Source organism: Uloborus diversus, chromosome 7 (assembly GCF_026930045.1).
Source record: "Uloborus diversus isolate 005 chromosome 7, Udiv.v.3.1, whole genome shotgun sequence".
Classification (NCBI taxonomy): domain Eukaryota; kingdom Metazoa; phylum Arthropoda; class Arachnida; order Araneae; family Uloboridae; genus Uloborus; species Uloborus diversus.
In genome coordinates, this window is record NC_072737.1 from 56,641,025 (window position 1) to 56,665,289 (window position 24,265).

A 24,265-nucleotide genomic window follows, 5' to 3' on the forward strand; every position below is an offset into this window, starting at 1 on the left:
GCGATGCAGAATGCCTTATGAGAAGTTCAAAATAGAACTCAAACATAGTATATCAATTTTTTTTTTTCAAAAAGTGAATTTTATCATTGATCAATATTAGAAATCCTAGAGTTTTTTTTTATAATGTATTACGTATATGCTGATTTGAACAGTTACTTGTGTATTTTTTTTTCATGTTTTTCATGCAAATGTGTACAAGAAACTTTCAATTGAGAAGAAATTTAAATTGATTTAACAAGATGAACTTTCCTCGAACATGAACTGTTTTTTGATGTTGTGTTTCTCAGATGTTACGGATCTCCGGAATTCCTGTTATCAATGTTGAATTAAGTGTTCTAATAATTGTTGTTCTATTAACATTGTTAATTTGTTTTGTAAAAGGATATGGCTAAATTTTTAAAGATTGTTTAATATTATACTGTTTTCAAATTTTTTCGATTATCAAAATGATAATGGGGAGGCCTTGATAGACATAGTATGTCAATCTAAGTGAAGGTTTATTATCATTTTGTATGTTAGATAACATTTTACATATTTGCAGTTTTCATATCATTGTTCCTTAACGAACGCTAGAATCCGTGACGTAACTAGTCTTGGAATAGAGAACGGCACGTGTAGTGGGCGTTGCCCATGACGTGACTAATTTGACGTCGATTCTTCTTGAACATGTGACGTCACGTGCACACGCTTCGGGCTTGGCCACTGAAGATCACGATCAGGTAGCATTGAAGTGAAGATATGCTAATGAGAGTCTGAATATAAGCAAAGCTGTTATCAGTTGATCTCTCTCTCACTTCTTGCACAGCCTAGACGCGTTGGCTCATGTCAGGCAAGCCAACTTGCTGTTTGTTCAGCAAGCTTAGGCTGTTACCTTTTTTTGTTTAATTGAAGTAGTATGACGTTTGTCCATTGAAGACTTCGTTCTTCATGAACGATAGTCGGGTCAATTGATAATACTTATTAGTCTAGGTCAACGGGGTATTTGCAATAATGATATACTTATCCTTATTTACTTTTTGTCAAAGCCATATACTTTGTTTTTTATCTTTTAATAAATTAATTGATGTTTAATGAGCTATTCGTCTTCAATTATACTGTTTCACGAACTCCAATTTCACTCTGCTAGATGTATTACGTTGTTTGGGCAAGAGTTAGTTTCAATCATACCTTCCCATCCGCACGATTTACGCACGATAAAATTTTGAAAAAAATTGAAATTTTGAATTCAAATTATGTTTTTCGCAATCACGAACTGAGACAGGACCCTACTCACTACTCATTGGAGTTATTGTTTCTAGAAACAGCTCCTGTACCCCCCCCCCCCAAGCTTGCCTCTCCTCCTGGGCGGTTACATGTGCATAGTTGTGTGTGTAAGTGTGTAGGCTTGTGTGTGTGCGTAGACCTGTGTGTATGCACGTAGGCGGTAGTGTATGTGTGAGTGTGTGAGCATGCGTGTGTGTAGGACATGGACGCCTCCGACCAGAGAAGCAGATAACTCAAGACCGGAGCAGCTGCGCCGCGACCGCCTGCGGAGGACGGTGGGCGTTGGTGCTGCAGAGGCTTCTCGTCCAAGCTGAAAAAGGCACGGAACATCAAAAACGGTCAAATGAGAACAATAAGCAATCATGATTGCTAAAAAAAAAAAAACTTCCTCTAACCATCTTGACTGAGGATATCAAAGTGCACTTTGCTGTCAAATTTTTAAAACATATTCTCATAAAATAGCATGATTGCTCAGTGCTATACTCTAGTTGAGGCAAACCTAACTTAGCAGCATTGTGAAGACTAGACCAGGGCTTCGCAACCGGTGTGCCGCGGCACACTGGTGCACCCCAACAAGGAACCCGGTGTGCCGCGATATTTTCGTAGTTATATTAAAAGAAAGAGCCTTGACGTATTTTATTTTAAAGTTACGACCGAATAGCGTTTGTATCGTTCTGTATCTTCTCAATTCACCCTGTCGATCATGTGCAATAAGACATACCTGACAAGGAGAGAGGAGGGATTTGCTGCCCCACCTCTTTTAAACTTCTTGTGATACTATTACTTTCAGTTTTGGAAAACACATTTTAATTTCCACGAAATCAACTAATTATACAGATTTTTTTCTAAATCTTTCGCAAACGAGAGTATCGTCCCCTCCCCCAAGAATTTTAGTCCCAGCTTTAGCTTTTGTTTTCCTCTTTTCCAGTTCCGATGCTAATTTCCTTTCATCGTAGTTTATCAAAGCTCGATTCTGAGACTTAGTAAAATAGAAATTAAAACCATACACTGTTTCCTCCATCGTGAAGATATCATGGCCTTTTCTCTGCGTACTTTGTGAAGGAATAGGGGCAGATCACCACTCCCTACTTCTTCATACAGAGATTCGCTAGCTTTCACTGGGTGAGGTACTATCAAGAATTTTTGAATTGAGAGACAAGGTACGACAGTTTTTGATTTTAAAAAAACGAAATGCAGTACACCAGTTTATTGCAAGACAAATATTGGCAGGCAAATCTAGCGTACATAGCTGACATTTTTGAAAACCTTAACGAATTGAATCGGAAAATGCAAGGACAAGGAGATAATTTGGGTTACATGAATGGACAAGCTAAACGGGTTTAAATAAAAAATTCAGCTGTGGAGAGAAGAAGTAGTTTGTGGCTCATTGGACATGTTCAAACGAACCGTCAACATGGTATGTGAAGAAAATGGCATGGAAGAAAAGCTGCTGAATGTGGTGGCAGAGCATTTAGTCATACTTCAGGACAAATTTAAGCACTATTTCAAGAATATTGGAATATTGACAAATAACAGTATGACTGGATTCGCGATCCATTCTCTTCATCTGCGGATGCATCAGTTAAAGACCTTTCTCTGAAGGCACGATAAGAATTTATGGGCCTCAAGAGCGACCGTACTCTTAAACTTAAGTTGAGCGAAGTGCCTCTGGACGAATTTTGGTTGCTGGTCAAAAATGAGTATACCACTATCTCTTGTCTTGCTATTGATGTACTGCTACCATTTTCAACTACATATCTTCACAAACTCAGCCTCTCAGCCCTCGCATTTATGAAAAACAGTAAGAGATCATCTCTAAAGAGCCTGGATCAAGAACTTCGTGTAGTGCTTTCCAGCATACAGCCGAACATCAAACGTCTTTGTAAAAATTAGTGTCAAACGGAAGTTAGTTCTTGCTTGCTTCTTTCTTGAAATATTATTTGATAAATCGTTTAACTGCAGTATGCACTTTAATGACATGTTTGACAGAAATGCTTTGAAACATATGAAGCATAATTTTCTGTAAATAGCTAGTTTTGTTGTTCATTATCAACCTCAATACATTCGAAATATTTCTACTTTCTAAATAAATTGAAATACACTACGTTTGTTATAATTGTTTTATTCGTACGGAAAAAAGTATTTTTACCAGTGAATGATAAAAACATTTCTATATTACCATTGCAAAATTAAGTTCAGTGTGCCCGGTTGATCAAAAAATTTCTTAAGTGTGCCGCAAAGTAAAAAAGGTTGAGAAGCACTGGACTAGACAACCAAAATACTGCATTACTACACTGCCAGGTTAGGTTTGTCCCAACTGTATTTGTCTAAATGCTCCATTTGTAATAATTTATTGTTTCTAACTTTACGACCAGCTGGTGGCCTGATGGTTAGGCGCTGACCTTCTAAGCCTGTGGACCCGGGTTCTGGCCTGCCCGAGGTGGCCAGTCGGTGGATTTTCAAGATGCAGAAAATCATCAGCATCCATGTTGTATGATTATGTGGCATGGACGCTATGTATGATTATGCTAGTATGATTAAGTGGCATGTAAAAGATCTCTTGGGTATTCGTTTGTCTTAGAATATCCCTCGGCTAAATTAAATTCCTGGTGCAATTTCGCATCAAAAGACATTCCAGGTGCCTTCATCTGGTGGAAACTTTGCGTCAAAAAACTACTACTGTGTCATGCATCAGTGCCTTAATGGTGACACATGAAAGACTGATGCATTGTTGGGGAGCGCACTAGGTCTGGTTATGGCCCAGACGTATCTTGAGGTGGGTCTTTTATACAGCCCAATTGGAAACAAAAAATTTTTAATTTTACTGCATGCCGCCACCTTTTTTCTCTTCTAGTCTTGACACCCATTATCTTAATTTTCTACTCTACTTCTTCTCTCTTACTGCTTTAGTATTGTAATTAAACTTTTTAAAAATTGTTATATAATTTGTTTTTGGGGCAATCTATCAATATCCAGATGGCAAATTGTTATGAGTTGTTTTTATTTCCGCTACTTTTTAAAATTATAATAGGTATAATTCTCGCTGGAATAAAACTTTTGTGTGTAAGTATAAATTCTAGGTTTTTGCTGCCTTTTTCTTTAGCTAAAATATTCTAGTACATATTTCTTTAATAAACTAAATTTTTAAAAACTACCAAATAAAAATAACTTAAAACATTCCCCCCCCCCTGAGCACAGATGAACTAATTGATACTTCAAATTTATTTTTAGAACACTCCCAACCGGCAGATGGACAGGAAAAGAAAATGGGAATGTGAATCTTCCGATTCTGACAGTATTGAATGGTCTTCTATTAAGGTACATGAAATTGAAAATGTTTCTTAATACCTTGCTCATTTTTGACTATTGCAATTGTGTATACACACATAAATATGTATCATTATGTATATAACTAGCATTCCTGTACCAGGCATTGCTCGAGTAATGGAATTAGCAGGGGTTAACAGTGCTTGGTGCACCTAATTTCAAAAATCCCCTGTAATAATTACTTATTACCTATAATGTTTTCTAACTTTGTGAGGATCCCGGGGCCCCAGGACTCCTTATATATATGCCCTTGTCCTTAACTGATCTTTAACTGTTATTAACGATCCTTTTAAAGTATTGATTATCTTTGCAAACACAGGCCATCCACATTTTATTGATATACCTATGTTTAAGCAAGAACTTCTTTGTATACAACGTTTTTAGTTTTTTTTTTTCTGGTGCTAAAATTATTAAGCTGCTTGATGAACTGACTTTGGAGCAAGCTACAGAAAATTGGCCGTGTGAAAAAAGTTTTCAGTTTTCTCTTAAATTGATCCCTGCTACTTTTAATGTCTGTCCTTGTGACTTATTAATGGTTATTGCAAAGCAAACTTTTACAGGAAACTGCACTCTTCTAAATTCAAATGGATAGTCCGCCTGAGATGATGTTCTTAAAAACTTCGTTTCTAGTTTTGAAAAAATAAAAGCAAAAGACAGAAACATTATTATTTGACTTGAGAAAAGCCTCGAAGAATCACGTGAGAAACAAAAACAATATCAAATTCAAAATTCGCTATCGACCAAAAGCTGAGATGAAGTACTGAATAATGATTTGAATGGAGGAAAGCCTCTGAAAATAAGGGATTTAAATTTCAATGACAGGTTTTAATTTCACAGATATTAAGGGGTTTTAATTAATTTCTCCCGAACTAATTGATATTTCTAAAAATCCTTTCTTAGTGGATACTTTCGTAATATGTGGACATATCTGCCAAATTTCAAGTCTGAGGCTTCAGCGGTATTGGCTGTGCGTTGATATATATATATATATATATATGTTATCTCAGGACATTGATTTTTATATATTAAGATTTACATGTATGATTTTTCTTTTTTTTTTTTTTAAATCTCCAAGTGTAAAAGATTTATTATTATTATTATCTGAAATCAGGCTCAGAAAATGAAAGGATGTACTAGATGTGAAGTGTTTTCTTTTTTCCTTTTTTTTGTTAAAGGAACTATGGTGTTGTCTCCAAGAGGTTTATTGCTAATAAAAGGGATTGCATTTAATTTAATTTTCTTCCTTAATTTGTTTTTCTTATTGGCTAGAGTCTGGACAGCAACCGTTTTTTTTTTTTCACTAAAAGACTGCATTAAATTTGATAGAGCAGAAGTTGGAATTGTCCTAATTTTTTTAAAAGCTTTCCTGAAATTCGTAAAATTTTGAACTTTGTCCTAGGTGTAGGTATTGCTTGAACGTTATTCAGATAAGTCACCGTTTCATAGTGCAATTAAGGCAGTGAGAAGCAAAGGGATGTAAGTGAACATTTTTAAGTTTTAAGTAATCTGCGTTTAAAAAAGATAACATCCTAGGTAGGCTTTAATTGAATTTTTTTTATAAATCATGCTGTACAGCAGTAACTCCAGCGCTACTAATTCTATCTCTTGCCCCAAGACAGAGGAGAGGTTCCCTACTATTTGTACTGGTTGTCTCCAAATTTTTAATTTTGTCAGTTACATTTCTTTGCTTCTCACTGCCTCAATTGTAAATACACTTAATGTGTAAAAGTGTTAATTTTTCATTTAATTACTAAAAGCACTTTTTCTTTGAAAAAAAGTTTTTTCCCTCCCATTTTCAACATACATACTGTAATTAGTAGTCAGAGATATTGAAGGCTGAGCTCAAATAGACACTGGAATAGAAATTTACTCAGTTTTATGAAGAGCTATGTTGTTACCAGTTATGTTTAAAAATACACCAGATTTTAATTGATGATTTATAACCAACGAATTACAACATATAGTTTTTCTGGTTCACATGTTTTTATTACTATTTATCCAATTTATATTCAGGGCATTGATAAATAGATCAACTGTAAACTTTTAGCAACGGCAGATTTACCATGCTGCAAATGTTGTAACTGCGAGGGGCCCACTCAGTGTCATAGCTAGGGTGGAGCGGAGGAGGCGGTCCATTCCGGGCACCAATTTGGCACTTTTGATGAAAAAAATAATTCAACGTATTTTCCCAATATGCTTTTAATGGCATAAAAAACTAGAGGCAAAAAAAAAAAAGTCATTGAAGAGTAAGATTTGGAATGAAACCATGATAGTAAAATTCTCTAGTAAACAAAATATGTTTTTCTTGTGTACATATCAGCACTACTGCTGGTTTTTCTTTCCCTTTGTCTGAAGCTACAAACTATGTGAGGTGGGGGAGGCAAATCAAGGAACCAAGGGTTTTCCTCTTTTTTTTTCTGCTGTAGAGCATGGGCGTCCATGTGCAAAGTTGCGAGGGGAGGGGGGGCTCAAATATTTTCCCCGTGGTTTGGCTGGATATTTTCCCCGTGGAAACTGATTTCTGGACAGTCATTAAAATTTGACATTTTTAATAACATATTCATTAATGGCTGGAGAAGAAATGTTTTTACATTTTTGCAAAGAAAAAAAGTACTAAAAGCAAGAAAGTTTTAATTTCAAAGGGGGAGGGGGGCTCAAGCCCCCCTTGCCCCCCTAAATGGGCGCCCTTGCTGTAGAGTTTAACTATATAGGGGAGGAAACAAAGAAAAGTCATAATCTTTTGTTGAAAGGGACAAGAGAAAGAGGACAGAAGCTGCAAACGGTCGACAATTTATTGCTCATCTCTGAGGTTGCATTATGTATCTGTTTTCGCAATTGCTTTGATTGGTCATTCATTACAAAATTTTCATTAGGAAAATTTTCATCAATCATCAAAATTTGTGCCACAACTCTAATAATAATTTTCTGTTAATGTTATTTCTTATATCAAAAAAATTTCTTTAAACAATGAGTTGCATATTTAGTCACTCATTTAAAGGAAAGTTGATCGATCAGTAAAATGTCTAAGTAAACTTTTCAAATTTAAGTTAAAAGTAATTATCTTTATTCATAATTTTCTTTCTAATGAATCAGTATGATGAATCGAAGGTATAGAGCTTCTTTATCGGATCACCCTCTATGAGTCCTATGAAAGAATTATCCAAATTTAGTTGGGTGATACAACAGTACCAGATCTAGGCAAGAGTAAGTCAGTTTAGTACTCAGGTTAGTACTTTTCAGAGCTCTCCTTCGAAACTTCAGTATCGAAAAATTTCCAAAAAGAGATGCCAAACCTTACACATCCTCTTATTGTCACCAAAGATAGCTTACATTAATTTCAATTTTGAAAATATTTCAGGAGGAAACCTTAGTCTTTGTTGGCGTTGGGGGCAGCTCTAACAATGCCAACGAAGAGACCCTACAACTGCGCTTTTCGTTATATTGAAAATTTTTTGGACTGTGCATTTTTCGTACCTTAACGTCTTCAAAGATGGCCTAAAATCACTATTTTAACACTTCAATTTTGAAAAATTTCTTTCGGGAGCCTCCAATCCTTTAACGTCACCAAAGAATGTCTAAAACTGACTTCAGTTTTGAAAAAAATTCAGCAGAAAGAAAACCCCAACTCTTTTATTAGCCTCACTAAAAATTGCCTAAAATTGGGATTTTTGATTTAAGTTTTGATATTTTCGGTGGAGCCGCCTGCAGTGATCTCTTTTTTTTTTGTCAGAAAATAAATTTTTTGTTTTATTTTTAATACTTTCAATTGTTTAATGTATAAGCTAATTTTCAACTAAAGGGCGGTGAATTGAGGAACCGCCCTGAGACCGTAGCTTCGCCATTGGGCCTGTCCGTCCCTAAGGGGATACAAAAAGGCACATGAAAAATATTTTATGTAGCTCTGTTCATCTCTAACAGGCCTCCAAAAAGGCATTGAATTGGGCTCCTCAACCTATAAATTCACCAGTGACTTGCAGCCCCCCAAAATGAATAGTAAAAAAATAGTGGATAAGCACTAATTACAATTTTGAAATCATGTAATGAAACAACGTTTTGAATAAAAAGTGATATGAAATTGAATTTAATTCGAGTTATATAGTTTGGATTTTAGTTTGAAAAGGTCACTAAAACAATATTGGGATTTGGAAATTGTTATTAACAAATATTTGTTGCAAAAAGAAATTTTCCTTTTTGTTTTGCTAGTAACCAGTTTAGTGATTGAATTTTTAGGAAGTGCCCACTCAAGAGAGATATAGCTCAATAATACCTTCAAGAAAAGTAAAAATACCGAAGTCACAGTTGACTATAAATGCATTTTCGACTCCAAAACTAAATAATTTTCAGCAAAAGGATTTCTTGACTATCGTAAGTGCAAAACATTCATTTTTTTCAAATTATTTAAAAATAATAATGTATGGAAAATAAATGTACCCTTCTTTTTTCTCAGGAGAAAGTAGATGTGACTCCAAGTAACCAAATGCCACATAAAATGTTTACAACAATTGTAAGTGGAAAACATTTTATTTTTTAAAATTATTAAAAGTATAATAATGTATAGAAGAAATATATATATATATATATATATATATATATATATATATATATATATATATATATATTAGGAGAAAGTTCAAAGGACTCCAAGCAACGCAACACCAAAAAAATTTTATTCAACAATTGTAAGTGCCAAGCATTTTATTGTTTCAAATTATTTAAAAAAATGTATATAGAGAGAAAATGAATGTGTTTTTTCTTCCGTAGGAGAAAGTTAATGAAACTCCAAGTAATTCAATGCCAAGAAAATTTTTTACAACACCTCTGTCTGCTAGACATTCAAGTTTTAAAAAACCAAAAAGTTTTGACTTTTTATAAAAATTCAATAACCACCATAAAAATTCTTTTGATTTGTTAAAGCACACTATTTTTCTTTGAAGTAAAAGTTCATGTGGTTTTTCTTTACTTTTGTGTTTCATTACTTAAATAAATGTGCTTTAAAATTTTGGAATTTCCCTCTAGTATTAAAAATGTATTTACAATAGCATTTGGTTATTTATTGTACGTCTCTTTTTTGTAATTAAAAATAAGTTACTTAAGAAACATATAATGGTTTATCTTACTAGTACAAAATGCAAGACGTTAATATGTTTAAGGAAATATCAAAGTCAAAGCATATGAGAAACATCAAGGACTGGAAGCCAGTGCTGTAGTTGTAAAAATGTGTTCGAGGGAACTTAACTTGGGGTTTGGGGAGACTCATCAAAAGAGAGGTTTTGAACCAGTTTTACATTATATCTGAATTACTTTAACAGTAAAAAAATATAAATAAATATATGAAGGGCTACGGGGAAGAACAATCCAAGTCTTTTTCTAAAAAACTCTGGTTAACCTATGGGAATACATAGATTATTACAGACAGTATTCAAGAGAAATATTATTCAGGCAAAAATCGTCATAGTGAGTGAGTTTTAACAGGGAAGAATGAGGCTAACTTGGAAACAATTCCAGATTTCAAACTCAAAAATGTAATGAGTATGTTGAACTATGATCATTCTTCCCCGTGGCTCTTCATATATATGCGAGAGACGGTGCCCTCCGCCCAAAACTGGTTGCAAGGAACACCTTTTCACTGTAAAGAGAAATGAGCTTATGAATGTGAAGACATACCACAAATGTGTTTGGATGCCTTCACATTCAGCAGCTCACTTCTTTTTTGCATTGAAAAACTTTTTCTTGTAACCGTAAAACCAGAGCCGGCCTTAAGCCGATTAGAGCAAAAGAGTTTAATTAGCATTAGCAGGGGCCCCGCGCTGAATGATTTTTTTTCTCTTTTAGATGAATCAGAGAAAAAAATGTATGTAAAAAACCCCCGTTCAATTTTAATACGTAAATAACGCTTAATCTGGCAGTGTGGAGCTACTTTTAGTTCAATCAATGGAGTAAAGGAGGTTCCTGAAGCTTTTAGCTAATTTTAAATTCACTAAACACATCAAAAGTTAGCAAAATATATTTCCAAAACTACTTGTGTCAAATAAATTTCCGGAAAAAAAGTTAAGCTATCAGTTCAATTGGACATCTGAAATCAATCACCATACCGACTATACCTTATTCCTATACTAACCAGTCAGGAGAAAGGGAACTATGTAACAGGTCATGTGGCTGGGGCCTCAAAGAACAAATTCTCAATGATTATTGTCTATTAGTATGGTGAGTAATAAAATAAAGGGCCCATCTCAGCTCCTAACTATCACATGAGCAAATCGAAAAATGTCCCGAAGCACCCAAATTTTGGGGGTTCCAAAGCTGTTTTTTAAGTTCAGTGTATATAATTGTTTTATTTATTTTTGGCGGAAAAAGTTCAAAGATTCAACAACGATGAAATTTTCTGTTACATACAATTTACAAAAATGTACAATTTACAAATACTGTATAATCCTGAATACTACTTGCTCCCAATGTCACAGTACTCTTATTACTGTGCGATTGTGGAAGAAAAGTCTCAACATTTTGCCTGAAATTTGGTTTTTAAAACCTCAATGTCGAAAATATTTCAAGGGACGTCTCCAAACTCGACTCATTCATCTTACGTGATCGTTAGCAATTCTCCAAAGATTGCTTCGAACTATGTATTAAAGTTTTGAATTTCAAAACATTCCCAAGGGATATTCCTAACGTGGGAGAGGCCTCTCTCCAAAGGTAGCCTCAAGTTGCGATTTTAAAACTCCAGCTTCGTTAAATTTCAAGAGAAGTGGTTTCCAACGATCACCACTGATAGCTTGAGATTTAGCTTTAAGACAATTCAACGGAACAGCTCTCCTCAACTTTCCTTAAAATAGATTTAAATTGACTTCAGTTTCGAAAAACATTCTTGAGGCTGTCATCTCCTTTTTTCCACTGTTATCAAAATAGCCTAAAATTGCGTTTTTACACTTCAATATTGAAAAAATTCCAGAGGATCATCTGATCCCCTAAGAGTGTCAAATTTAGCTTAAATTTGACTTCAGTTTTGAAAGAATTCCCCCCTCCCAGTCAAGAATTTCTATTCTATTTCCCTTGATTTGCTATTTTGGGGTCAGTTTTCAAAATTCTCTTGAGTGGAATTTGAACCCCCTTCCCTTCTTGAACTTCTTCTGACTAAAACTGAATTTTTAAGACTTCAATTTCTAAAACTTTCCAGGTGAAGTCAATCGACTCTCCATCACCTCTATCCAGCTGCTGACGTCACCAAGGACAGTCTATTCTAGAATTTCATTTTCAAGTTTTTCAACATTTTCTAAGTAATTTTTCTGTCAAAGAACTAAATTGCACATCAGGAATTTCTCAGTGTTAAACTTGTTTAACTTTTTTAAAAATTCACTCTCATTCTGTTTTTGCGTCTCAAATTAAATGCAATTATTCATAAAGGGCCCCGCTAAGATTCTCCAATCGGGCCCCGCATTTGTTAAGGCCGGCTCTGCATAAAACACTTTTTTTTAAATTTAATTTGTGCATTTATAACTTTTATTAATTTACTTTTGCTTCTTAGAAAAATATATTTATTTTACACAATCAAGGTACTGTGGACCCCGCTTAATCAAATATTGTCCATTCCAAAAAATATTATTCAATTAAGGGGGGAAATTTTCTTTACCTTTCTAAATCTACATCATTTGTCTTAAAACATTTTAATAATAAATCAATAGCTATATAAAAGAAATAAGTAATGACCTATATAAAGGAAAAAACTAATGTTATTGGGGGAAAAGTTTTTCAAATAAGCTAAGTAAACAACAAAGAGTTTAATAATTTGTATATATATCATAGAAAGCTAGCAGTACACGCAGGCGCACGGCGATGCCCGAGTTAAGAATTTAAAGGGAGTCCGTTGAATAAAAATCCGCGCACCCCCCCCCCCCCCCTTCTGATGTGAAATGATCATTTTTCTTCAACTAAAATGCATACACACCTTTTCAAAAAACATATCCAAGTCTAAAGTAAACACAAACAACGTCAAAAAAGCACAAATTTGCAGATTACTGCATACACACAAAGATATGCGAGCCAGACCTTTCAAAAATACGGTACTGCTTTAAGATCATTAATTAAGCTAGAACTGTTCCTCAAAATATGGAAAGATTCCCAAAAGTCAAGATCTGATGAATTGGGGCATTTTTGGATAATCTGATAAGAGTTAAATCAAAAGAATGATTCAAATCTCAACAATGTTGAAGATTAGTTAATGATCTTAAAGCAGTACCGTATTTTTCCAAGTCTGGCTCGCATATCTTTAACACTGTCTTTTCCCCATCCATTTTTTCCATTCATTTTTATCTATCTTGCTTTGTTTATTTTTATTTTTTGTCAGTGTTGACATCCCCTCCCCCTCTTCTATTTATCTTTTTTTTTAATATCTTGTTTTTATTTCATTTCTTGTGTGTTTTTTTCTTTCATATTGCTTTTCCTTTCTTGCGGTTCACAGTTATTGACGTTGTCTTTTTGTTTAAACTTTGGCTTAATCTTTGTCCAATTGGATTCTTTCTTTCGGATTTTTCTGTACCTCAGAGAGAGAGCTCCTGGCCTTTGTTTGCATTCCTATTGGTTCCTTATTGATTTATGATTTTCTCATTGGTGTTTGGCTAATCTGCTATTTTTATCTTTTAAGCTGTGTGCTCATCTGTTCTTGGCTTTTGTCGGATGTCTTTTCTTCCATAAGCTCTTTACTTTTTGCATTGAAAAAGGCGTTTGCTGAAACGTGTATGCAGTAATCTGCAAATTTGTGCTTTTTTGACGTTTATGTTTACTTTCCTGTTCAGCACAAAGGTATTTATTTATTATATCAAAGTCTCTTTGGAATTTAAAACTTTTTGCCAAAGCACATAAAAAAATTAACAGTAGCTTTAAAACTTAAAATTATCCTTTAACTGTTTTGTTCATCGCTTAAGGCGCCAAGCACCCACCTACCGTAACCCTGCCCTTTAGCGGGTGAAGCGTTTTTTTTTTCTTCTGCAATTTAAAATGTTTTGCCAAGTAAACAATACTATAGTAAAAATGTTATAAAGTACATCACAATTGAATAATACCACAAATCAAATTATTTACTTAGACTCAACTATAATAACAAACAAATATTAAAGAAATAAGGAAAACAGAACCCAATAGAAAAATCCTACAAAATCAAATTATGTATACCTAAATATCAAAAAAGAAAATGCATTCAAAAATCAGTTTACTGACCACAACATCCTCACAATCATAGGCGGATTTAGGACTGAGTTCCTGGGGGGGCAGGACTTTTTTTTTTTTCATTTTTATAGCCCCCACCCCTGTGTTTTTGTCTGTTTTCTGTGATGCATGTCCATGCTTTACTTTTTTGTGTTTTTTCACATGTGTTTTCATGCTGTCCTTTTTGTATTGACCTTAAGAGAGGGGGCTGGTATTAAGAGAGTGACGCAGGGCTCCCTTTTAAGTGGGAAATAGAATATCTCCAATTTTAGGGGTCCCGGAGGTTTCTCCCCCAGAGGAAATTTTATAAATTGGATATAAAATTCTGCATTTTGAAGCGTTATAAAGGTTAATGGTACAGACATAGAAATTGATAACTAGATTATACAGTTGTAACAGTATTGTTCAAACTTTGTAAGAAACAGCCATTTTAAGTTTGAAAGAAAAAATAAACTATAGATTTCTCATTACAACAACCTTTTTTTTAATTATAAGTAGTGCAGAAAACGAAAAGGAATAGAGGTAGTGTGTCTTTTTTTTTCGGGCTAAACAGATTAACAATATGCAGTAAGATAAAAGCAATCAATACAAAAGAATTTCCAAAATACTGCATTCGGGATTGAATATATAGCAAGATATGAAACATGTGAGTCACAAAAATTTATTTCGAATAATATGTTACAAACGTGAGAACCATGACTTTTACATTTTTAATGACATTTAATTACATTTTGACAAATTTTGGCATTCCTCTCCCTCTACCATTTGTTAGAAAATTTAAAATTTAAGGTTTGTAGCCACATGTTTCCAAATATTCAAAGTTTTCAAGCACTTGAAAATGAAATTAGTTTTTTCAACCAATTTCCATTTTTTAAGGAACGAATCAAGCAATTTTTTTGGGAGTTAGGGACTCACTTCAAAGCATGGGCCCTAAGTAATAGCTTGTTTATTTTTTAGGCAAATTCAGCCCTGTTTGTAATTCACTCTTACCTGCAGATTTTTGCTTGATTTTTTTGTAATTTTTACAAAAATTCGTCAGTTTTTACGATTAAAGGATTTTTACAATTTTACCAATCTTTGTTATGTTTTTATTGATTTTTATAAAATTTTAGCAAATTTTTCCAAAACTTTTGATGACTCAATTATTTAGATTTCAATAATGACAAGGACTGACTCACTTAGACTTAGATGATTATGACTTACCTTACTTTTTAAACAGTATTTATAAAGTAAATAAAATTGTACTTTCCCTCTAAGTAAAAAGATTCAATTAATCAAAACACTCAGATAACTGAAATTTATTCAGTTTGTGATAGAATTTAATTTCTCTCTCTCTCAAAAAAAAGGAAAAAAAACTATTTTTTAGAATCTCTCAAAAAGCCAATTAATCTACTAAGAACATAAATATTATGGACAAATATACTTTAAATGTGGACACAAATCATAACGAGTAGATCGTTCTGTAGCGCGAATGGGGGGGGGGGGTTTCCTTCCTCTGTTTTAGGTTCTAATTTGTTAAAATAATCGTCAATTATTATAAGTGTTGCAGCTTAATGTATAGCTTGTTTAGCCTATATTTTCATACACTTGCCCATAAGGTTTTCAGTCAAAAATAGTGAATTTAGACACATTTTCAGCCCCCCAGTGACAGCTGCACTATTTGTATTTAATGTTCGTTTTTTTTTTTCCTTTTATTTTCTCCCATCAGAAAAGAACATTCGCTATTCTCTTTATTTTGCACTGAACTATTCAAAAAAGAAAAAAGTCATGATTTTTTTTTGTTTTAAGATTTTGGAAGATGTGTTGGTATTATATAAAGTCCTCTCAAAACTGAGGGGCATTGCCCCTATGTCCCCACCCCTATAAATCCAATCATGCTCTTCTAAACTATTCGAAAAAGAAAAAAATATGATTTTTTTTATTTTTGAAAAATGTGTTGTTACTACATAAAGTTTTTCCAAAACTGGGAGGGGGCATTGCCCCCCTCTGCCCCCCCATAAATGCGCCCATGCTCACAATAGCGTAGTGTATGAGCCGCTCGGCATATTTCCTCACAGCAGTCCTCACTGTTGATAACACCCTCTCGGTGAATTAACTTACCCTGCCATCTATTAGGAACTCATAGACTTAAACAATTAAATAAAACATTAAATTTGCAATTACGAATATTTCGTTCAATCGGAATTAAAAAAAAATAGCCCATATCAATTCTCAATAAATGGACTTTTCCATACAAAAACAGTTTTTCAATTCAAACCAGTAGTTCCTGAGATTAGTGCATTCAAATAAACAAACTCTTCAGCTTTATATTAAAACAGATATGAAAATTATAAAAAAGTAACTTACAACTTCAGTTAGGAAATCTTCGTTTTGACACATTATTTCAGTACATTATTTTTTGAAAAAGTTCTGTGATAGTGAATTTCTTGCTCAATGTCTTTTGGGAACACTTTTCTAACTCCTTTTCTTCCCTTCTTGTCTGCCGTGTTTTACATTTAATATTTATCAATTTAGTATCGTCTAAAATGTATATTTCCTTTGTGTTATTTAATTTAATTATTGACTGAATTTTTCTTTGCTTTTTCTTGTAATGGCAACAAAACAAGAAAAAACAATAGAGGAAATGTTTTAATGGAAAATTCAAGTTTTTTCTTGCTTGTTGATTACAAAAAATAGTGTGCTATATTTTTACACAAACATTTGTTTTTACTTAACTTATTTCTAAATTGTTGAGAAAATTTCTCAAAAAAATATTTTAAAGCTGATCGATATTATTCAATTATCCAGGGAAATTATTCGTATAAGCGGGGATCTTTAACACTGCGTCTATGGCAAAATATTCGGTTCCGGAAGGTTTTATTCATATAAGTGGGGTATTAGTTTATTCGCTATCCGATTAAGCAGGACCGACAGTATTTTGAATTCTATAATGTAAATAATTTTTAATGTAAAAAATGAGGTTTATAAATAAGAAAAAACACACTGTCAAAAGAATAACATTTTCCACATGATTTGGCTTTTTTCCAATGAAGGAGTTATATGCAAGTACTGCACTCAAATATTTTTTATTGACTGCCCAGTTGATAGATAAAGAGAAGTCAACATACCTAACTTGTGATTTTGATGCAATCTTTTTAGTTTGGCTTCTCTTTTTTTTTTTTTTTAAAGAACTACATAAACGATCAAGTTTGAATTGACATTAGCAGTTATACCTTAATTATATTGTAATCTCACTACTGGTACTGGTAACCATACATTTAAAGAGAACTGTTTTTTAAAAATATTTCTTTGTCCATAAATTTAAAATAAGTTGTTTTTAGAATTGAGAGGTTTCAAACTGAGAAACTTTCAACAGCTTATCTTTGAGCAGATAATATTGGGACTTGAGCAATGAGTCTAACATTGATGAATAGCGGAAATGTATGATCTACCTAGGGCTGCATTGAAACTTCAACCCAATATCCTCTTTGTTTTCATTTCATAAGGCTAGCATGTCTGCAATTGCCTGGGACCCTCAAAGAGTATTCAAAAATGCATATGATAAGTGTTATACATTATTTTGTGACAAACAAGAGGGCCTCAAAGCTAGTAAATCCGCCATTGCCCAAGACCATTGATTTGATTAAATAACAATGAATTCTCATGTTATTTCAACCTGGTTTAACTTTATTCAGTGAAGATAATAAAACCATTTTTATACTATATTAATTTAAACATCAACTTTCTGCCTCACCATAGTAGGCAAAAATTGCTTGATTAAAAATTTCCAACAGAATGGACAAAACTTGTAAATGTTCTTCATAGTCTTTTTCATTTTTCAAAAAAGTCAAGTGTTCTATAGCAAAACTTATATCTTCACCTGAAAGAGAAAATGAGATGATTTAAAAAAATAATTAAACCCCACATATAAATCGAAACTTTTAATGCATTAAAAATAATAGCAATAATAAAACTATTTGACTACCAGCAAAACATTAATTTTTAATAATAAATAGGAGTACCAAATATTATATCCTGTTCACAACATGTCGTGGTGCTTTCTTTTCGCTAAAGGACTTCCATGGGTACACACACACACATTTATCTTATCGTTTCCTAGCCTTTTAGATTTGCACTAACAGCAAGTGTGGTGGCTAACTCCCCTGGATACGGAATGGAATTCTCTAAAAGAGCTTTCCAGAAAAGGATCGACCGATTAAGAAACTGCAGCACAAAATTTTGAGAAGAGCTCAATATGAAAGTATGTTGCTAACGAAAATTGGACTAGAGAATTGCAATTGGATGTCAATTTATAGGGGTTTCTGCATATGGTGTCAAGTTACAGAGGTTTTCACCCATTGATATAAGCATTGGGCCAACCATAAGAAACATAAATGTCGAGTTACCGGGGTAGTCAAGTTATCCACGTGTTGAGTTACCAAAGTTTCACTGTATTATCTGCTACAAATCAGAAATTCAAATTTATTTAATTTCCATTCTGTGACCAGAAACTGCAGACGATTTTTTAAAAATGAAATAAGCTTTGTTTTAACGTATAAAATAAATTTAAAATGCAGAATTAGGGGTGTACTAATTATCCCTCAAACATTGGGCAAAGTTTACATTGTGCAGCTTTTTAAGGGCTTTAACATGCAGCAAAAATCGAACAAATATGACTTTTTTTCGATGAGATACTCCCAAATTCATGATTATCTTTGAAATGTGAATTAAAATCTTGGAATACTTTTTTTCTGGATGAAAGGTATCCCATGTTCTATTCTGCATGCCTGACAATGTGTACACAAAATTTCATGATAATCATTTGAGTAGTTAAGATGGGAAAACATTACAAACAAATAAACTTACTTATGCATTTATAATATTAGTAAGGATTTGTAAAAAGCCTTAATGTATCAAATTGTAGCACAAAATTATTTCTTGATTCTTCAAACTTAAAAGTTGATAAATAATGATTTCTGCTTTCTGAACTCAAATTTGAAACCATAAAATGGAAAATAAGATAGTAAGGGAATGTGGGGCAAAGTGAAATGATTGAGATGACTAAGTTTTTTCAATATGAACAAATCGGAAATTTGTTTTGAAAATTACAGTACATAAGTCTAAGTACAGTACTTGTCTAATTGTACAATTTATTTAAAATACAAATATGCAGTGCTCAACAGCGCTCAATATCAACTAAATTTTTACTGCATTGAATATTAGGAGGTCTTAATTAATAGTTAAAATGTTAATAACAAGTACTTTATCATTTTATGGTAACAAAAATAATTTTTGACTTACAACAAAATATTACAATATGAGTATCAATTTTTTTAAGTTGCCTGTAGAGACGTACCGAGTACTCGGTAACTACTCGGTACTCGGCCAATATGCCGAGTACTCGGTACTCGGCCAAATTTTGATCAGATACTCGGCCAATACCGAGTAGTTGCAAAAAATTGAATATATAATTAAATTTACAAAAAAGCTCAAGCATATATAATTTTCTGCAACCATTTACAATTCAAATTTAAATTTTGAGAATAATGAAGTTTGAAATACTTCAATGGAATAAATCTTGGTTCGAATGTCTAGAAAGTTAATAAAACTTTTTTGTTAAAAATTGAGCAAATATGGAATTTTTGCTACACAAACTAAAATTAGTTATAAGATATCTAAAAATACCTTAGCTTTAAAAATAAAAGAAAATAGAACGTTAGAAGCACCGTGCAGGATCACTGCACACACGTGTTTTGGCCTTACGAGGAATTTCTTTTTCAATGCACAAAATATGAGCTCGTTGATTTAAAGGCATCTGGCAAAAGTCGAATTTTTTGTTGTATGCCTTTACATTCTTTAGTTCACATGTTATGCACTGAAAAGACTATCCTTGTAACACAGAAAAACGTGTCTGCACATTTGTTTTTTTGCTTTTAAATATTATTTGTTTAGCGAACTAAACCTATAATGAATAAATTTGTATAATTTGTTTTAATTCCAACTTGATAAGTCATACCTTTTATTTATTCATTTTTAATTTAAAAAATATTATTTTTGCAAAATTTTGTAGTTAAATTTCAGCAGGAATTTAGTTTAAAAACTATTAAATGGACAAGGAGGTCTATACTACTATTTCAATAAGTTCAAAATTCATCGATGTGTGTCGGTGGTCCTTCTTTCAACATAATTGGTACTGGGAAACTCGGCTGAGTAGTGAAAGGCCGAGTTACTCGGTAACTCGGTACGTCTCTAGTTGCCTGTAATATCAAATGCTTTAATCTTTGGTGGTATTTCTTCCCTGACTGGAATAGACTACATATGGTACTATATAGTTCAAATAATACCAGATAGGTGAAGCTAAAAGCAGAGAAAATATTTCACCATTTCACTTTGCCCCGCTATTTCACTTTGCCCCGTGTTCCCCACATGCATTTATTTTGAGGGGGGAAAAACTTGTTATATATGCACACAGAACAAATAATTTCAATGGGAATTCCTATTCAAGACACGGTTAAAAATGGAAGTTTAATTAAACAATAACTAACATTTTTCTTTTGTAGTTCTTGATCCATACTTCCAAAATGAAGTCAAGAGAATCTCACTAGAATCTGTTGTTCTGTCCGAAATTTCACAAACATCTTCATAACTGATAATAGAGGCCAACTGAGTAATACTGTGGCATAGCTGAAAAGGATATATTCATGATTTTCATCCTCTTGATAATATTAAAATACAGGGTGCTTATAAAGCCTTGCGCTAATGAAAAAAAATTATTTATTTTTTTTAATGGGGAAACAGAATAGTTATTGGCCACTTAAGCGACCACATGTCTGCAAGTTTGAGCCAAAAAAAAAAACAAGTTTCATAGGTAAAGAATAATTTTTATGCTAGTATTTGTATTTATGAGATCAATTAGAATACATATACAAAATCGCTTTTTTGAACATGTATTCTGAATAAAGTCAACGCAAAAAGATGAATCTTAATTGACAGTAATTAGCCACCTACCTTGTTATACAGTTATTGGTCATGAGACTGTAGTTATAGGCCATGTTGAAAAATATTAAGTAAAATAAATCTGAACAAAAAAACTAGAATGCTATACTAGTTTTCCAGCTGTGTGCACAGTTTTCTAGTTTCCCTGTATGCACAGGTACCTTCAAACGAATGGACAGCTAAAATATCTATCGGACCATTCCCAAGTTAATCATCACAAGTTTTTTCACGAACATGTTTGTCTGCACGTCTGTGTGTATCACACATAACCAAGGAACAGTATGCTGTAGAAGGTTGAAATTTAGAATGTAGGGTCTTTATATTATTTGGACTAGTTGTTTAACTCCCATTTTGGACAGAGTTCATTAATTTAAATCATGATTTAAATCCAGTGATTTTTTTTAAAAAAATCATTGATTTAAATCAATTGATTTGAATCAAGTGGTTTTTTTAACAAAATCATTGATTAAAATCAGTTAATCTTATTTTTAAAAATTAATTTTGCATTTTTAGAATGTATTGTTCTAAATTTAACTACAATGCACCTTACTATCTTTTTTAACTTCAACAGGCAAAACTAAATAAATCTCTCTTTCTGTGTATGTAACATATTTTCATTCTTGCAATATTGCTTTTACTCCAAAATAAAGGTTTTAAACAAAATAAAAATTTGCAGTTTTTCTAATACAGAATGACTAGAACTTGTTCAACATATTATTTTACACTAAAAAGGTACATGATGATGGAAACCTTATCTTTAAGCAAAGCATAAAACAAAATCACATCTTATCTAACTACCAAATGGCACGACCTTGAGGGTCACGGATCTGGACTAAATTCTGAATTTAGGTTAATTCGCGTTAGATATGAACACAGGTAAAGCAATTTGACTGCATAGGCTTTAGTTCAACCGCAATGGGGGTCCAAAGTTGTTGCAGAAAAGCAATGGTTTTGACTTTGAAATTATACTTTTTACCCTGTTCTTGCTATTGCATTGCAGTATCACCCAACTGAATGCATTCACAATATAGAATAAACTCCTCTGCCCCTACATGTGCTAACAAGAGATGCAAAAAATGTTAGGAGAGCAAATAGTATGCCAAAAGCTTCAAATTCCAAAAAAAAAAAAACGCTATTGCTATTTTGAAACCAAACAAGCAAATTTGAACCCTCCTTGCAGCCGAACAAGAGCCTATGCACTTACACTATTTTACCTGGGCTCATATCTAGTAAGAATCGACATGAATCCAGAATTTTCAGTAAGTTACCACCCTATAGCCAGGGCTAAGGCAGAAATACATGAAATACACCACCAGCTCAGTCATTCTAGCCGAGGACTGCAGTTTTGTGCTAAGATTCGTGACTCTCAAGCTTTTGCTGTCTGAACCAGAATGAGTTCCAGGACTCTAAGAGTTGCAATACTCTTTTATTGGATTTTGAAACTTTGGCACAGTATTTGCCCTTCCAACACATTCGGTGTCTCTTTTTAGCAAAACATAAAGGAGGGGGGATTTATTCTATGTTGTGAATGCATTCAGTTGGCTCATATTGCAAAGCAGTTGCAAGAAAAGGGTAAAAAATGCTTAGTTTCCAATGAAAAACCATTGCTTTTCTGGACTCAACTAGCAACTTTGGACACCCGTTGCATCAGCCAAACTAGGACCTATGCAGTCGAACTGCTTCACCTTGGTTCATATCTAGTGCGAACTAAGATAAATCCAGAATTTCGTCCAGATCTGTGACCCTCAAGGTCGTGCCATTCGGTAGTAAGCATTATAATGTATTTATAAATCTTAAAACATTTATTGAATATTTAGAGAACGCATCTTAACTTAAACTTAATTTTAACTTTGGGTTAACTTAATTTTTCAACCCAAATGCAAACAAGACCGCGGTTGACCTATAAAGTGGTGGACAGAACAGTAAGCCGGAATAGGCTGAAAGCCTAATCCATGAGGATGATGATGATGATCTTAATTTTAAAAGTAAGCTGATTGGATTCATCTATTGCATGAAATGTGTTATGTTTATAAATGTAAAGAAAATTAATATCTACAAATTTTTGAATATAAAAAAAAATAATTTAAAAAAAATCCGATTTAAAGGTAAAAAATCCGTTTTTTTTTTTTTTTTTAAATCACAAACTCTGGTTTTGGTTCTACTCCAATGTCCCGAAAGGGATTTTGGCATGCTATTTTGGAAAAGTGACATTAATCTCAACTCAGATTTGGCACCTCAGAGACATCAACAATTACAAATTTAATCTATTTATCAGGTTTAAATGCCACAAAAAGTGTGGCAAGTGGGTTGGTTGCTCAGACTTCCACAACTTTGGCATAGTACTGTAAGGGAGGAAAAGCTCTAATATCCTGCATCAGAGGTAACAGTTAGTGGCCAACCCAAGGACTTTCTAAGTCTTAGATTTTACAAGGATGTACTCCACGAGTACTTGTTAGGTATTTGGCGGTGTAAGGCTCAGGGCCCAATTAACCTCTGAAGCTCAGTTTCTATTCTGAGATCCCCACTCCACTGTTTGGTTGTGGACAGTTTTCTGAACTCTGCACACCTTGAAAGGAAACTTACTAATGCCACAAATATTATTTCCTAAAGTGTTCCAGCTGACTAAAGTTGTATCAATGTTGCTGAAAAAAAAACTTTTTCTGATACAGATAAAAATTAAACATGATTTATGTTCAAATCTGAAGTAGTTTTTTTAAAAAAAAATAAATTCTGTATTAATGCAAGACTTAATAAACACCCTATATAAATAGTCATCACATTTCAATGCAGTAAAGACATTTAACATGTATTTTCAGATTAAAAAGGAAGGATTTACTGAGTACTGTGCATTCCTTTTTTCAAATGTCTTGTCTTTTTAAAAACTAAAAGAGTACAGAAATTTGTTTCATGCAATAAACTCATGATACTACAAAGCATTTACAGTGCTAAACAATAATAGAAAGTAAAGAACTAAATACCTACTTGATCACACAAGTTTTCTTGATGCTTTATTTCTTTGAAATTAACATCAGAAGCAGCTGAAAAAAGTGCTGATATCAGCTGTAACCAAATCGATGAGAAAAGATTGCCATAGGATTGCCTAGAATTTAAGACAGTTAGTGCTTGTGCTGCACTGATACGAACTTTGAAGTTTGGGGACTTAAGAGTTATCAATAAGGAATTAAGTACCTCTTCCTAAAAGAAAAACAAAAACTTATGAAACATTAATATATGTATAAAAATATGTATATATATGAATGGTACAAGGGAAAACCGCTGTCAGTCTGCTTTTACAAGGGAACAAAATAATGATGCAATTTACTGGTTGCTGAAATAATTGTTTGAAAATAGGTCATACAGGGGAAAATGCTTGTCAGTCAAATATTCAAACGCATTTTTCTCAAAACTAGCTTTTTTCACCTTTTCTCCACACACACCACACCTCTTTGCTAGTAGCCTTAGGTTAGCTTGATGGGAGTATTCTCTGTACCCTTCATATACA

At 33.2% G+C, this 24,265-nt stretch overlaps 1 protein-coding gene and 1 long non-coding RNA gene across 2 annotated transcripts in view; one reads left to right on the forward strand and one right to left on the reverse strand.

Moving 5' to 3' along the window:
- Positions 1-4,473: 4,473 nt before the first annotated feature.
- Positions 4,474-9,594, forward strand: LOC129225852 (uncharacterized). Its single transcript, XR_008580755.1, has 5 exons — positions 4,474-4,581; positions 8,821-8,955; positions 9,038-9,094; positions 9,213-9,269; positions 9,352-9,594. It is a non-coding gene; the product is annotated as an uncharacterized LOC129225852 (long non-coding RNA).
- A 7,854-nt stretch (positions 9,595-17,448) lies between these two features.
- Positions 17,449-24,265, reverse strand: part of LOC129226698 (HEAT repeat-containing protein 6-like) — a 54,540-nt gene continuing 47,723 nt past the window's right edge. Inside the window, exons 22-24 of the mRNA XM_054861328.1 lie at positions 23,746-23,958; positions 20,313-20,451; positions 17,449-17,647 (exon numbers count right to left, since the gene is read on the reverse strand). Of these exons, the coding sequence (XP_054717303.1) occupies positions 17,505-17,647; positions 20,313-20,451; positions 23,746-23,958 (495 nt within the window). The 3' untranslated portion in view covers positions 17,449-17,504. The remainder of the gene's footprint in view (positions 17,648-20,312; positions 20,452-23,745; positions 23,959-24,265) is intronic.